The following is a 15,667-nucleotide window of genomic DNA, read 5'->3' as shown; positions in this document are numbered from 1 at the left end:
GTTATATGTTTCTATGCCAGCATCAGAAGAACATATGTACCATTTTTGCAGCATAGTTAGCCTTTTTCTGGTTGTAAAACTAAATTCATTCCTGACACATGGCAGTATCAGATGCTACTGTTGAGTACTCCACAGTGACATTTAAGCAGGAGATTCCAACACTTACCCTAGAAAAATATATGGCTTCCGACACTCCAGTGAATGGCTGATGAAGCTAGGTCAAAATGACAAACTCAGCATAAGTATAAACGGTTTATCCTAATGTTCACTACCACCGCTTGTAGAAAAGGCAATCAGCTGCCAAAAAGAAAGACTGAGGATAAATTATTGAACTAGTACTCAAAGTTCCTCTTTCCCTCATTAGGAGTAACAGGTGTTGGTATAGGGAATTAAGTGTTAGGCCATCTTTGAGCTGAATCTATTCTCCACTTTACAGGAGTATAACGATCTCTCATGTGGGGATTAATCAGAATAAATGTCAGTGGGACAAGAATCAACAGGATTTACGATCTAACATTTGTTTTACTTCCCATTCATATATAATTTTTCCATGAACTATTGGGTGTGTGCGAGAGGTTCTGGCAGGCAAGTATACACAAGCTGTTCTCAGGCCTTACATTGCATAGTGTCACAATACGATTCTTCACTTTCCCCTGATGAAGGGTACTTTCCAGTTATGAAAGCTTGAATAAGTTTCAACTAAGTATCACCACCCCTTGTAGAGGAAGATATGTCTTTATTTTATTTAACTGAAAAGGAGGAGCTCTAGACAGTAATGAAACTTCAGACAAAGTCTGTTACGTATAAAAAGAAGCTGGTGCAGTCTATTTGAACAACCTTATCAGATGCAAATGCTGAACACTCATGCTACAACAACAAAACAACATCATGATTTTTAGTTATAATACAGTGGAACCCTGCAACAAAGAACATCCTACATTCTAGAGTGAGAACCCAATAAACCTAATCCACCACAGCAGAAAGACTGCTGATGGGAAACTGAACAAGACAGCTACACTGTCCCTTTCATAGCATCACCACTTTAGGAGGCTGAGACTGGAAACTGCATTCAAACACCTAAGCATGAAGCAGCAACAGAACAGACGTGCTTGTGTGCGTCCTTTTTCAACTAAAATCCCTGTAAGTTAAAGAAGCTTCATTGCACAAGTCAGTCCCAACAGCATCCTCTTCATGATCACCCAATGTGACACAGCACAACCATCCTATAGACCAGTTAAGCCCAAATCTATGTTTATTTAGGACTTTAATATCATGATACGTGGTTAATTAATTTGGGAAATATCTAAATACCATTAAATAGATTTTAAAAAACCCTAATAGACTCTGGACCAAACAAGATAAATGTTAAACCAAAAAGTTAGAAGGGACACCGCTTACATTAACACTTTTTTTAAAAAATATAATTGCTTTCTTTAAGTCAATTAGCCACAGTGGTGAGACGTATTCTCTTTTTCAGGTGTTGCAGTACAGCGTGCAGAGTTTTGGATTCCAGATCACACCAGCCCCATTGTAACTGAAAGCCATGGGTTCTGTGGGAAACAATGGCAACTGAAAGGGACAACTTGCACCAGCGTGCAGAATTGTGTTATCTCCCAGTCATGTGGAAAAGAGTTGTGTCACCACTGTGCAACAGGATAGTTGAAAACCAGGAGTCTCTTGGTCAATGCCAATATGTGGCAGGAGAGCCTTCCACATTCTAATAGAAAAGTCCATAAGGAAGCTGTGAACAGGATCAGTCCAGAGGAGTAAAACTCTATATCTGTCCAAACATCAGTCAATGTACTGTGATAGCCAACGAAAGCCTTCGCCATAGCCTTGTCTCTTCAACACGCTGCACATGAACACTTCCATGGGGCGTGTGTTCAGGTCCTTCAGTGGCACATTTCCCTGGGGAATCAAGAAAATAGGAAGAAGTCAGAATTGCAACAAGCACCGAGTATGTAGGTCCAAGGAGGTGCAGTTTCTTTATCCTTACAAATGGTAACCCAGAAGTGAAATGCTGGACTAGCAAGATTTTCCTACTGAAATTTCACTTACCAGTCTTACAGAGATCTCTTTAGTTTTATTTTACAGTCTTCTTTATACAGCCTTTTAAAGTTAGTTGTCCATAACTGCATCTCAACAGCTGCTCCTACAGACCTAACAGCCAGACTACAGTGAAGCAAGAGACTTAGATAGGCAGTTGAACAATAGGACATTGGAAGCAGAGAACTCAAATTCTGTTTTGAAGTGAGACCATCTGGGCAACTATTTTGATATAGCATTGTACAAATTAATGAACTTTAAAATTGAAATATAAGATGCATAACATGTAGAAACTCTATAGTGCACCTGAAGTGTATTCTTGCATTTTCCATTATATAGTTTAGTATTTGTGTTTTATCATCTTTTTAACATGGCTGTGAAAGAAAGCTCAGTCATTTCTAGCAAAGCAAAAAAGCAAGGATGCCTAAGAAAGGGGTAGAGTTGTGAACAGTAAAAAAAGCTTCCAAATGGACAAACTACTACAATTTTTCAGAAATATCATGTCTGTACCAAGTCTTAAATATCCAGACAGTTCCCATTAACACTCCGGTATTTTTAATATCTTTCAAATAATTTTTGGACAGAATGACCTGGTTAACAAATCTTGATGTGCATTCTTGGTAACACATAAAATAATTTATTTAAAAAAATTCAATTCTTCATTTTAGCTCCCCATGACCTTATTAATAGCCAAAGGCTCAAACTCTTTTCATCTTACCTTTCCTGTGGTCTGTCCATAAAGCCCAAAAATCTCCCGCAGTTTCTCCTCACTGATGGCCTCTGGTCTGTCAATTTTATTACCCAAGATAAGGATTGGCACATTGGATATTGTTTCATCTGTCATTAGTGCCTATAGGCAAAACAAGTGTTAACATGGTGCACTATAAAAATTTGTTATCTGTAGCAACCTTTTATTTCTTTGCTTCAAATCAGAACTGGCAACAATTTAAAATGATCTTTTGATGTTATGGCACTTTGAAGAGGAAAAAAATTCCTCAGAAGTGAGTACAAACCTCATAACAGTTCATTCAAGACAGCTATTGTGTAAAGTACACTGGCTATTTAAAATGATCAGAAGACTTTTTAAATACATATATTAAGCCTATAAGAGCATGCAAATTTTCAGCCAATTTTTAAATCTGTGTTAGTATATGTAGCAAAATTATAAGTTGTTCCTGTGGCTCGACAATAGTTAAATTAAGAATGGCCTTATTAGTTTAATTCTCCATCTCAAACAACCAGTTATTTGAATTTAGGATACTGCTTTTTTTTTTTTTAATCAAAGGGCTTTAACCAAGTCAACTTTTTTTTGAAGGGAGGAAGGGAAGGGAAGAAGATTATAATGCTTGGAAGATCTCTCTCAGGGGCCAAGATATTATTGTATGTTAAGTTCTAGCCCACTTCAAGCTGGAGAAAATTTGCATTTGTAAAGCCAGGACATAGCTCCTGCATGGAAAAAACTACAAATTGGAAACATACATTAAGCTCAACTTTAGACTCCATGAGACGTGAATGATCAGCACAATCCACCAGAAAGACAATCCCATTAATTGCTGGCAGGTAATTCTTCCAAACTCGGCGTGCTAGAATAGAAAAGAACAATCCCTGTAAAAACACTGCTTTGAGGGGACAGCATGCCCACATACAGGAAAAGAAGCAAGAATGATTTGTTTAAAAGTTTAAATACTTCAGATGAGCAGTTGAATTGAAGCCAGTGACTTGTATTAATTGTCAGTTCTATCTCCTTTACCAGCAAAAGTAATCAGACCTTTCTGCAGGCTTCTCACACTATTTTTGACCTTTTTTTCGTTGATGAGCCACTTGAGTGCAACAGTAGTTTAACTCATTTTTGTATTATTCAAAAGCTACAAATTTGTTCTGCTCAGGTTCTTATACCAAGCCCATTGCCATGGTATCATATCAGCCTTAGAGGACTGCTTAGACCAGGGGTTCTCAAACTGGGGGTCGGGACCCCTTAGAGGGTCGTGAGGTTATTACATGGGGGGAGGGGTTTGCGAACTGTGAGGCTCCACCCCAAACCCCGCTTTGCCTCCAGGACTTTTAAATATATTTAATACCATTATAAGTGTTTTTAATTTATAAGGGGGGTGGAGGCCGCACTCAGAGGCTTGCTATGTGAAAGGGGTCACCAGTACAAAAGTTTGAGAACCACTGGCTTAGACCATGGGTTAAAGGTGACATGCAAGAAGAAAACTGGGCTTGTGACCTTTGTTTCTTTGAGATCTAAGACGTCTGGAAGGTTTTTCTAAACATTAGAAGGCCAGGGCTTGCTTGACCTGGAGAATTAGTAAAATGGTGACCTATCCCAGAGTTGAGACACAAAGCTGAGAAACCAAGGGGGAAGGGATTTTTGACAGGTTATTTAAAAACAAACAATACTAGAAGCCTATTTGATTTCAATTACTAATGATCATTTTGGAGAAGAGAAGTCTTAAGAATTCAACATCCCATCCAGTTCAATTAAGATGCAAGTCCTCATGATACAGATAAGTTTCACAAAAGATCCTTCACAAAAAGACAAATAAATCCAGATTTGACATTCTTGATATTTCTAAGGCAAAAGAACCAGAAAAAGCTTTCAGTATAACCTCTAACATTCTAAAAAACAAAGAAAGGTCAACTTTATGTAAAAGAGTCCCTTGTAAACCATCTTTAGGAAGCTTCATTGTGGTTCTATGCACATGTAAGCCATCTATGGGGAGAGAGAGATTTAGGGCAGAAGCGTACTGAAAGAAAGATTTTGTACACACTGTCAGAAGCAGATGAACCAAGATTTATCTGCTACAGTAAATTAAATCTAAGTTAATCAGAATGATTAACTTTACATATAAATAAATATTACCCAATTCTAAAGGTTAAAATAAAAGACCATAGTTACTGCTCTCCCATATATTTTCCTTAAGATGGCTAAAGTTTAGTATAATTATTAGTGTCAGTATGAACTGCAACACTTAATATTCTTTTCTGTCCCCCAATTCTGAAAGAAGCCCGTTCTTACCTTGCTCGTGTCCACCAAGATCAAAAGTTGTGAAAGTCATTCCGGCAATAGTCAGCTCTTCTGATGCTAAAAAAGGAGGAATAAAGTTTTGAGTTATCTGAATTGCAGCCATTATCACATCCACCATATTTTACTGTACCTATCAACACCACTGTAGGATAAATATAAAAATCAAAGAATTAGAGTTAGTTTAAGTTTGTTTAAGGAAATATACATGTGTTGTAAAGATAGGCACTGACTAGCAAGTAGAAGGAAGGCCTTGAAAATAATGAGTTATAAGGCCAAAAGTAATGAAGTAGGGAAGATTTCTGGTTCAAAGAATGACTAATGAAACAAGAAGTTCCTAAAAAGAAGGCCTCTGACTGATAGGGGTGACTGCAGGTGGTTTTCAATATAACAAAAAGAACCTGTCTTAAAAAGAGCCACCATGGACCTTCCCACCCCATGTACCAGTGTTATCTCTATGTGAACCTACGTGAAATGAAAAAGTTGTTGGAGGGGAAGAGATAAGGAGGAAAGACCTTGAGAAGGACATTGTAAATCTTATTTGAATTAAAATGAAAAATGAGGGTGAACTGTCTCAAACTAGTTGTTAGCTAAAGTGGCAATTGGCTATGACATCATTTGTTTGCTGAAGAGTATAAAAAGTTATGAATTTGAGGTTCTGTGTCAGACCCCACCTGATCATGCCGGAGCACACCAGGATGAGACGGTTTTCCCTAGGTTTTGCCTATTTGTAAGTATATTGCTCAGTACACTTTTTTTTTTTTTTTTTTTTTTTTTAACTGTTTCGGTGTCGTGATTGCTTATTTTTAGGCTGTTAGACATGTTTAGAGCATTAAATACCATTTGGCCTTTGGACTTAATAAAGAATTTATGGTTAAACTGATGTTTGGTGGTTTCCTATATTATTAATATTAATAATTTCAAATAATTCCAACAACCATACACAGAATGATATGAGGGACCTATTACATAAAGGATGAAGCCACAGTAGATAAAAGTCATTTCATAGGATCATTAAAATGGGAAAGGGGTTGCTCTTTTCCCAGGGTACATCCTGATTAGTCTCTAGACATGAATTTTATATTTAATCTAGAAAAGCAATTATGCTTAAAATAAGCTTGTGTTAACTCAACGGAGTCAGTCTTCTGAATTCACTTTATATAGTTTAACTGATGTTTCATTACAAGACTTACTCAAATTTAATTTCACCTTAAGAGACAGACACTACACAAAAGTCCTCAAGGTTAGTTTTAAAAATCTAAATCAATCTCTAGAGATGAAAACTATTAAGGCATTTTTCATCATTACAGCTCAATATCCAGTCGCATGAGTGATTTTGATGAGGAAAATCCAATGAACAATGGACTCAAAATCAGATCACTGGATAACTTACTTGGATGTTGCGTAGGGACATGTTGACCCAATCTGTCATCTTTGAGCATGTGCAGAAGAGTAGTTTTACCAGCATTATCCAAGCCCAAAAACACTAGTTTTCCAGATTTCTTGTACAATCCTGGAAGTGAAAAGAAAATTCAACAGGTTTACATTTGCTCTAATGCAGAAATAGGATCTAATATAGATATTAAATAGTGCAGTGGTATCGCATAATCCACACCCTCCAAAAACAAGTGTAAAACATTACCCATAAACCCTCAGCACAGGGAACACAACACTGGGAAATGAACCTATGGTTTTGGGAAGGTAGAGCAAAAAGTGTTAATTATGAGGCTGACAGTGTTTTCTAAACTAGTTTTGGCTTCCCCTCAACGAAAACTCATTTCTGTACGGACCTTCAAGCTTTTCCTGAAAGCCATTTTCATATCTATGGAATACATGACAAACTGAAGAGAATGAGGCTACATCAAGTCTATGTGTAACTAGGTCCTGTTATAAAATAGAGCAGAAGAAACCAATCCTTAGATGTAATGGATTAAAAATTAATCTGCCATTCAAGACATTTAAAAGTGGAATTACAATTTTACCCACAAGGAGGTAAAACTGTAAATGGGCTCATCTAGGGGAAAAAGATGACAATATGAAACAGAACAAAGTAATGAGAATGCTATTTAGATTGTGTAAATATAAAAAGAGCTTTAAAAATCCACTTCTAAGTGTGCATCTTTCCTGGGTGAGTGTCATTTTTTGCAGCATCTAAGCTTTCATTTTTAAAAGTTTTCTGGAACTTGTTTGTGAAGGTATCCTTCCAAATGTGAACCAATGCAATAAAACCTTTTCAAATCTGCACTGATCTAGAATTCCCACCAGTGTTAAAGAAGAAAAGGGGGATGTGGCTGTCAATGATAGGCATGGATAGCAACCAGGGTTTTCTGACATTAGGAATAAGCAGCCCCCAGGAGTATTCATCCACCCCCACTGAAGAGGGCTTCCCCACAGCCATCTAACACAGGTCTCTACATAGAGGTGGGACCTCACTGATACTACCATGTCACCTCAATGAAAGTCTCTGTGCCCGGGCACACTTGCCATTCCAGCAAATTGCTGCAGTGGAGACAAGAAAGGCCACTCCCACAGAGCCCTCTGCTGGAATGGCAGGAGGGGTCTCCCCACAGAATTCTCCACACCCCCAATGAACGAGCCATCTTCTAGAATGGTAGACAAAGGGCCCGCCACTACACTGCTCCCTGGTTTGGAGCCAGCTGGAGTCAGGGTCAGAGGTAGGTCTGTGGTGAGCTCTCCTCCCACTTTAGCAAAGCACCAGGCACAGGGCCACCATAAACTGATTTATCCAGACGGTTGTGCATTATTAATTTATTGGCAAAGGTAGCAATAACACTGTTCTATTTGGACCCAATCAGCATCAATTTGGGGTGTGCTGGGTCTAGTGTGTAGATATACAGTTGAGCTCAGTTCAACTAGCAAGTCTTACGTCGTGGGCCCCAGTATTTGGTGGGAGAATCCAACTAACAGGACACTGGACAGGAGAAGACATGGCTTGGGTTGCTGGAGTATGCTGGCCTGGCAATTCGAAGACTTAGCCCTTGGGCCGGCAGGTACTGGATAAATTTTCCAAGCCTTGTTAGTAAGAGTTAAGTAACTAGATAGTAGGAAATAGAAAAGATATAGTTCTAGGGAAAGCATGAAAGTCAATTGAAAAGACTAGAAATAAATTTGAAAACAATTGTGAAGATGTACTCAGAGTAGTTATCAATGGTTCAATAGCAAACTAGGAGGATATACCTTGTAGGTCTCGCAGGGGTCTGTCTGGTACTAGTCAATATTTTTATTAATGATTTACATAATTGGGTGAAGAATATGTTTATAACATTTGTGGATAATAGCGACATGGGAGGGGTTGCAAGCACTTTGGAGCACAGGATTCAAAATGACCTTGATAAACTGGAAAATTGATCTGAAATCCACAAAATGAAATTCAATAAAGAGAAGTGCAAAGTACCACACTTAGGAAGGACATATCAAATACACAAATACGAAATGGGGAATAACTGGCTCAGTGGTAGTACCGCACAAGAGGATCTAGCAGTATGAGTGGCTCACAAATTGAACGTGAGCCAACAAAGTGATGAAATTGCAAAAAAGGCTAATATTCTGAGACATGTATTAACAGGAGTGTCGTACGTTGTACACACAACAAGGTAATTGTCCCACTCCACCACACTGGTGAGGACTTTACTGGATTATGATGTCCAGTTTTGGGCACAACATTTTAAGAAAGATGTGAACAAATGGGAGACAGTCCACAAAAATGAGAGGATAGGTCAGAGAGGAGCAGCCAAAATAATAAAATGTTTTGAAATATCTACCTATGAGGATAAAAAAACTGGGTATGCTTATTCTTGAGAAAAGAAGACTGGGGGGAGGGGAGGTGGACCTGATGATAGCCTTCCACTACATTAAGGGCTGTTATACAGAGGAAAGTGATCGATTATTCGCCACGTCCACTGAAGGTAAAACAAGTAGTAATCAGCTTAGTCTGCAACAAGGAAGATTTAGGTTAGATATTAGGAAAAATTTTCTAATATTTAGGCAATGGAATAGGCTGCCAATGGAGTTTGCGGAATTTCCATCGCTGGAAGTTTTTAAGACCAGGTGAAACAAATGCCTCTCAAGGATGGTCTAGGTCAGGGTGGTCAACCTGTGGCCACATGCGGCTCTTCAGAAATTAATATGCGGCTTGAGCTACAGGCACCAACTTTCCAATGTGCCGGAGAGTGCTCACTGCTCTGCCAGAGGCCCTGCCCCTACTCCACCTCTTCCTTCCCCCTCCCCTGAGCCTGCCATGCCCTCACTCCTCCCCCCGCAACCTTCAAGAGCCTCCTGCATGCCACGAAAAAGCTGATCGGGAGGTGCAGGGAGGGAGTGGGAGGCACTGATTGGCAGGGCTGCTGGTGGGTGGGAGGCACTGGGAGGGGAGCTGATGAAGGGCTGCTGACATATTACTGTGGCTCTTTGGCAATGTTGATTTGGTAAATTCTGGCTCCTTCTCAGGCTCAAGTTGGCCACCCCGGTCTATGTATTGTTGGTCCTGTCCCAGCACAGGAGGCTGGATCAGATGAACTCTCGAGTTTCCTTCAAGCCCTACATTTCTATGATTCTATGTTTAACTTGTAAACCAGAAGGACTAGAGTGAGACATGAGTTCTCTTCCTAAGTAGGCCACAGATTTCCCTGAAACACTATGGGAAGATCACCTAACCTCTGTGCCTCCAATTTTGTCCATAAAACCCAGATAAAGAGGTACCCAGACAATCAGGAGGATTAGAGAATTGTTTAAAAAATACCAAAGAAGGGGAGAGTATCTTCATTATAAACTGCATCAGATTATTGCACAGCTGTACTGTATGAGGCAGGGCTCACCAAATAAAGGGGAAGGAATGTTTTATAGGTCTTACATTTTTTAAAATTCAACTGTGGATCAAGCTACTCTTATTACTTAGGTACTTTGTAAATGAAGGTAAAAGGAACTAATCTTACCACCATCATCTCATCAGTACTGTTTGCTATTATACCAGGAGAGAAAATCCTAATGAACTAATACATTCAATAAGGGTGTCAACTATACTAAAAAAAGGTGCATCTGTTTAAACTGAAGTGGGGTTTCTTACCCACAAAAACGTATGCCCAAATAAATCTGTTAGTCTTTAAGGTGCCATCGGACTCCTTGTTGTTTTTCTGTTTAAACTGTTTTTTCAGCTAGATTTTAATTTGATCCAGTGAAAAGGTTTAATGTAGATAAACCATTTTTAACAAGGATTAAACTGGTCTGAATAACGAACAGGAGTACTTGTGGCACCTTAGAGACTAAAAAATGTATTTGAGCATAAGCTTTCGAAAGTACTCCTGTTCTTTTTGCGGATACAGACTAACACAGCTGCTACTCTGAAAACTGGTCTGAATGTATCCTGTGTTGGTAAATTACCAAGTTAAACTAATTGAAGCAACAATTACACTTCCTTGTGTGTCTGTTTAGCATTTGCACTGATTTAATCAGAATGATTTTAAATCTATTTAGTTAAACGAACTTGTGTTTGATGGTAAATACAGATTTGAAATATTACCTAAAAACTGCAGCACGCTGCTGAAGCCATTGTAAATCCATTCAAAAATGAAAGACATTGTTGACGATTAGTTGCCTGCAAGAAAACAAACATGAGACATTTATGGGTAAAAACCTTAATCCCCCTATGCCAGCAAGATTCGCTGGTAGTAGGGATGGGCAAAATAAGTGGTCAACTGACTGGTCAAATAACCTTAAGAATGAACAAATATTTTAAAGCATTAATTTATTAGAACCATAACAGCAGCAAAAAAATAAGACTTTATAGATTCCAAAAGGTTTAGCCTTAGATAGATACTCATGACTAATTACAACAAACAAGTTACTTAACTGAGTTATTTTATCTCAAAAATGTGAAAATCAAGTTCTTAAAAAAAAAGAATGACACCACGATGCAATCAGAAAGCTAGACTGCCTCCTACATCAGGGTATTCTTGCTATAACTTGACTGGTCATTTCGCTGACTGGTTTATTGACATTATTTGACTGGCATGCTAAGCCTGGTTGATAGCATACTTGCCTCTCTACCAGAAGGCTGAATTCAGATTTGTAAACCAACTATTACTGGCGCTGAAAGTGGGTGTCTGACGCCTGGTCCCTATTTTGAGTGGATGTTAAAGGTCTCTGGAAATTTTCAAACAACATTTCAAAAAACCTCATTTTAGGTCAATATGTCCTCTTCCACAAACAGGTTCTAAAACTGCATGCATTACCAATTGCTTGCACTCCAGCAGCTATATGTAACAGAGGAGCTAGTGTACTAACAGTCTGTGGGCATTTTAGGATGCAACACTGCATGGAACATCCCACTCTCTTCTACAATAACTGCTCACTTCTAGCTGCTTCCTGAATTATACTTATGTAACTACCACACTTTCTTTGGTGCAGTTATAAACTGCATGTCTCTGTTCTGGTCATACACAATGTAAATGGTTTCAGAAGTCCATGAGAACAATTTTTGTAAAACTATGTGTTGGCTGACTTTGGAGTACATAAAGAGTTCACCCTCTCATTTCAATAGTAGTCAGAATGAAAATGAAATGCAAATTAAATCCCCAGTCAGGGTTTTCCTTTTCAAAAGTTAAAATGCAACTGAACAGTAAAAACAATGCTTAGCAAAAGATCAAATATTACAAGGGGAGCTGCAGGTTTATTGGCTGCACCAAGCCACAATTAATGCTTTCAACTGGTCTTGTTTAGTCCTACCTCATTATGCTTTTGGTGCTTGTAAGTCAGCAGAGATTTTTAAGTATCAGTCAAACGAGGAATGTTTTAAAGAAATCTACTGTTGCTATAAGTACGACTGTGGTTAAAGGTTAGCTCAGCTCATTTACAGTGACAAAAGACAAAAAAAACCACAGAAGGAGGAACAGATCCTTCCGTAAATAAATTTAACATAATAAGCATCAAACACAGGCGGCCGAGGAGAATGTTGAAATCCTGCGTGAGGATACGGTAATTAGAGCCGGGGTGAGGTGCCTGCCAAGGGGCCAAGCTCCCACAGGGCACCTGGCCATGTCCTCACCCACGTCCAGTTCCCTGACAATCGGGTGGCCCTACCTAAGTGCCTGCGGCTCAAGCAGGACTCAAAGGCCCCCGTGCGCTGGACTGACTGTCCCGGTCCGCCCGGGCGCTGGCGGGAGCGGAAACCCCGCTGCCCCAGACCCACAGGCCCAGGCGGGGGGGGGGGGCACAGCGCACGGAGAAGGGTCCCAGACACCGGCCCCGCGGAAGGGCTGGACTCGCGCTGGAGCCCCCGCCGCGCGCGTAGCGGCTCCCACCCAAACCGACTGCGTGTCACTCGGCTCCCCTCCCCCCGCCGGGCCCGACCGCGGCCCAGTGCCCCCTCCCCGGGCCCCGGCCGCCGCGCTGCCCGGCCGCCCCTCACCTCCCCCCGCCGCCGCAGCAGCCGCTCGCGGCTCTTCTCCCTGCGGCTGACCCGGGCTGCGGTCCCTCGCCAGGCGTCAGCCCCCACTCACTTACTCGGCAGCCGCCAGCTACACGCCGGAAATACGTAGCACCTCTTCCCCCCCAGCTGCTTCCGGGGGATGGGTCCGCCGCGCTGGCTAGCGCGCGCTGCGTGCGGCCGCGGCGTGGTGACGTGTCACGGCTCGGGCCCCAGATTCGAGTCTTGCCCCCGCCGCCTGGAGCGGTTCCTCTGGGCTTCCGTTGTATACTGTCAGTGTCCCGGCGCCGGGAGGCTCTGGCTGCATCCGGTAGCGCAGCGGGCGCATGCGCGCAGCAGAGATGCACGGGCGCTGTCCTGGCAGCAGACAGTTCACGTCACAGAGCGTGTAGCCGGGGCCGCGCTCAGGGGCAGGTCCAGCCCCCCGGCTCCTTTTGGCCCCGGCCGGGCAGAGCCTGCCTGTGGCCAGCGCGGCCCCAGGGCGGGGCGAGGCGCTCAGGCCCAGGGCTCTGCCCGCCGTCTCCGCGGAGCAGCGCGCAGGGCCGGCGCTAGCTGGGTGCCTAGGAGACGGGTCAGGTGCCCGCTGGGCCGGGCTGGCCTTTCCTCGCTGTGTCGGGCGGCGGGGCGCGGCGGGGCGCGTCACCCCTGCCGCTTCCATGTCTGCAGGAGAGGCGCTTTGCTAACGCGCCCCTGGGCGCCTCACCGAGCGGGGCTGCACGCGAGGAGCCCTGCGAGCCCCACGAGTCCCTCACCCCAGCCATTACGTAGCTTGTATGGGCAGCCTGTGGGGGAACTGTGAAGCGGCCCTAAGGTGCTCAACACCTAGGGTGACCAGACATCAAGCGTGAAAAATCAGGACAGGGTGTGTGTGTTGTGGGGTAATAGGAGCTTCTATAAGAAAGAACCAAAAATCAGGACTGTCACTATAAAATCAGGACATCTGGTCACCCTATCAACACCCCCCCCCCCCTTAGTGGCATCTGACCAGGCCTCCAGCCCAGACAGCTGCTCCTCCATATAGCCCAGTGTCAACTCTTTGACCCTTGTTTAGAGACTCATTCCCTCGTGCTTCACTTTAGGTAGAGATGATTCTGGATACAGGAGAAGCCCTAGCACGTTCTTGTTTTCTCCCCTGAACACACCTCCCTCTGATGAACTATTGGAGGTTAGGATGATAGAGCAGGGAGGTAAGTGGTAATACTCCCCTTTCTGCCCTCTTCTGAGCATCCCTCCCCAAGCCACCTGTTCTCTAAGCAATGCACATATATAAATGGAAGTTGAGTTCTTGAGTATACTCAAGCTAACATTAGTTCAGTTTTTTAAGTGAGTTAGCTGTAACTGTTGTATCATGTAACTTCACTAGAATGTGCTTTCTGTGCACATTCTTGTGAACCAAGTGTTTGGCAGGAATGTGTCACAGCACATATTACCAACTACTTAGTTGAAATTGGATTTTTAATTCACAAGCATATATTCACCCTGAAAGCCAGATTCTAAGGAGTCATGTTCAATCAGGTAACAAACATACCATGCCCAAGTATCGGTAGCAGATGGTGATAATGTAAGATGGAATAGAATCTGCAGGTTGCTCATTATAGCATTTGCTCTGCAAGGCTATTAGAAGTAAGAGTTTGGAAATGGTACATATTACTTAAATTAGCTTTTTTTAAGGCACCTTCCTGAAAAACAGCAATAAATGCTTTAAAGAACAGCAGTCAAAGAGCAGAAGTGCTGTTATTTTGGGAATGTAAAGACTTCTGCCTGGCCCCTGGATATTTTGAAAATTCAAAGCTGCAGGTTAGGGAAATCCTTCACAGATGGCACTCTTATTTGACAGTTTAAATCTCTTTGGACTCAGACTGTATGTATTAGCTTTTTATTGTTCTTTTAACTGGTAAAAAGCACAGTTGTCCAAAAGACAGTATTTGTTCATTCAGCACATAATGGATTTACATTAGCAAGTGTATCTTTATAGTTCTACAAGATTAAAGTATTTTCTCTGGAAATGGGAAACCGAGGGACAAAGCAGGCATTACTTGGCCAAGGTCAAACAGGGAATCTAGTAGAGCAAGGAATTGAACCTAGATTTCTGAAGTGCAGTTCAGTGCCTAAACCATAATACTTCCTGTTTGTCACCCTTTACATGCCACCCATGGACCATGAGAGCTGGTGCTGTTCTCAACAAAAGTCCCCGGAAAACAAGACTCTCTCCTTGGGTTGAAAATCTAAAACACCCTCTTGTGGAATTGGAGGGCTTTTGTGCTCAAACTCCCTCAGAACGGTGCTAATAGTTGTGCTGGAGCAAAAACAATTGGTCAGCAACAAAAACAGCAAAACCATCTATGCAGCAAGTTTATAAAGGAGGGTGGATGAATTGTGATTTAAAGATGTTAATTTTTGTATTTTACTTTAAAAAATGGTAACCATTAAAATGTATTGGATTTACAACTAAATCTAGTCTTTACACTATTTTCTGCTTCTTTTTGCTATCCTGGAGAATACACTGTACCTATACATGTATTAAGCAATTACATAGCTTAACATTTATTCAGATTCTTAGTTTACATTTTTATTTTTTTAGCAAAAGGGTTAATTCATTTTTGCTACAAAATTTGTGTCAAACTGTGTTTGGATGAAAACTCAAATTCAATTAAATGCATAAAACAGCATTTTAAAACTGTTTAGTTTAGCGGACCAATGGGATGCTGCGGGGGCAGTGCCTGGGGGTAGAAGCTTGCTGAGGCCCCCTGGCTTGCCCTGCCTTGGAGCCCCAGGTAAGCGGCATCCTCCACACCCTCTCCACATACCCTCTCCCGCCTACAAACTCCCTCCCAATCTGCACCCCATCCTCCCCACACACCCCCGACCCCCAAACTCCATCCCAAAGCCTGCACCCCAATCCCCTATCCCAGACCTCCTCCCTCACCCAAACTCCATCCCAGAGCCTTAGGCAGGTGGGGGGGGGGCAGATTCTGGGCAGCATGAGTGACACTGGCCCACTGGTAGGATTTGAGGACTGGCAGTGGCCCTAAGGTAAATTGAGTTTGAAACCCCTGGTTTAAACTTTAACACAGGTTGTCAGTTTTAGAATTTTAGATAGGTTTATTTAAAAAACACACAAACTTGTATTTAAATAAGATTATCCACATGTATTT

At 41.9% G+C, this 15,667-nt stretch overlaps 1 protein-coding gene across 2 annotated transcripts; it reads right to left on the bottom strand.

Moving 5' to 3' along the window:
* Positions 1-719: 719 nt before the first annotated feature.
* On the bottom strand, positions 720-12,727 carry SAR1A (secretion associated Ras related GTPase 1A). 2 transcript variants are annotated; one of them, XM_045024758.1, is made up of 7 exons: positions 12,590-12,727; positions 10,608-10,682; positions 6,465-6,584; positions 5,066-5,131; positions 3,526-3,629; positions 2,765-2,896; positions 720-1,908 (listed from the first exon to the last, which is right to left on the bottom strand). In XM_045024758.1, the coding sequence occupies exons 2-7, from the start codon at positions 10,663-10,665 to the stop codon at positions 1,792-1,794; spliced, it is 597 nt and encodes a 198-aa protein (XP_044880693.1). In that variant the 5' UTR covers positions 10,666-10,682; positions 12,590-12,727; the 3' UTR covers positions 720-1,791. The 2 variants fall into 2 exon arrangements, with proteins under 2 accessions (XP_044880693.1, XP_044880694.1); XM_045024759.1 differs by having other exon boundaries at positions 12,495-12,618.
* Positions 12,728-15,667: the final 2,940 nt, after the last annotated feature.

The sequence above is a fragment of the Mauremys mutica genome, chromosome 7 (assembly GCF_020497125.1).
Source record: "Mauremys mutica isolate MM-2020 ecotype Southern chromosome 7, ASM2049712v1, whole genome shotgun sequence".
In the NCBI taxonomy this organism is placed as follows: domain Eukaryota; kingdom Metazoa; phylum Chordata; order Testudines; family Geoemydidae; genus Mauremys; species Mauremys mutica.
Note: the sequence above shows the minus strand (reverse complement) of the source record. Positions and strands in the feature narration are given on the sequence as shown.